Source organism: Bison bison, unplaced genomic scaffold (assembly GCF_000754665.1).
Source record: "Bison bison bison isolate TAMUID 2011002044 unplaced genomic scaffold, Bison_UMD1.0 scf7180017864072, whole genome shotgun sequence".
NCBI lineage: Eukaryota > Metazoa > Chordata > Mammalia > Artiodactyla > Bovidae > Bison > Bison bison.
In genome coordinates, this window is record NW_011494644.1 from 12,362,120 (window position 1) to 12,362,700 (window position 581).

Consider the following 581-nt stretch of genomic DNA (forward strand, 5'->3'; position numbering starts at 1 on the left):
ATCCTGAGCCCCATCCAGCCCCTTTCTCAGTGGAGTCTCCCATTTCCGTTCCCGTCCGAAGATTTGGGCCACCCAGTCCCGCCTCCCACCTGGGGATCCCATCTCTCCACTGGGATTCCCGGTCCCCACTTGGGCGATCCGAAGTTTCAGACCCGGCCCCGCCCTAGCCGCGTGGCGCCCTCCTTCCCGCAGACGAAGTGGCGTGCGTGGTGCCCGAGGTGTGTAAGCGCGTGTGCGGCACCGAGGTGGGCTGCTCCAATATCGCCTACCCGCGGCTCGTCGTGAAGCTCATGCCCAATGGTAAGGGCGGTCCCCGGGTTGCCCTCCATGTCCACAGGCGCCAGTGCGAGGCGTCACCCCTCGCCCGGCCCGCACCTTCCGGGCGCCCCCTCGCGACCGCAGGCTCACGGCTCCAGTCCGCCCGCAGGGCTGCGCGGACTCATGCTGGCGGTCATGCTGGCGGCGCTCATGTCCTCGCTGGCCTCCATCTTCAACAGCAGCAGCACACTCTTCACCATGGACATCTACACGCGCCTGCGGCCCCGCGCGGGCGACCGCGAGCTGCTGCTAGTAGGACGGTG

At 68.2% G+C, this 581-nt stretch overlaps 1 protein-coding gene across 1 annotated transcript in view; it reads left to right on the forward strand.

The window, feature by feature from the left end:
* Positions 1 to 581, forward strand: part of SLC5A2 (solute carrier family 5 (sodium/glucose cotransporter), member 2) — a 10,792-nt gene that overhangs the window by 7,732 nt on the left and 2,479 nt on the right. The window contains 2 exon segments of the mRNA XM_010837382.1: positions 145 to 300; positions 428 to 578. Coding sequence (XP_010835684.1) covers positions 145 to 300; positions 428 to 578 — 307 coding nt within the window.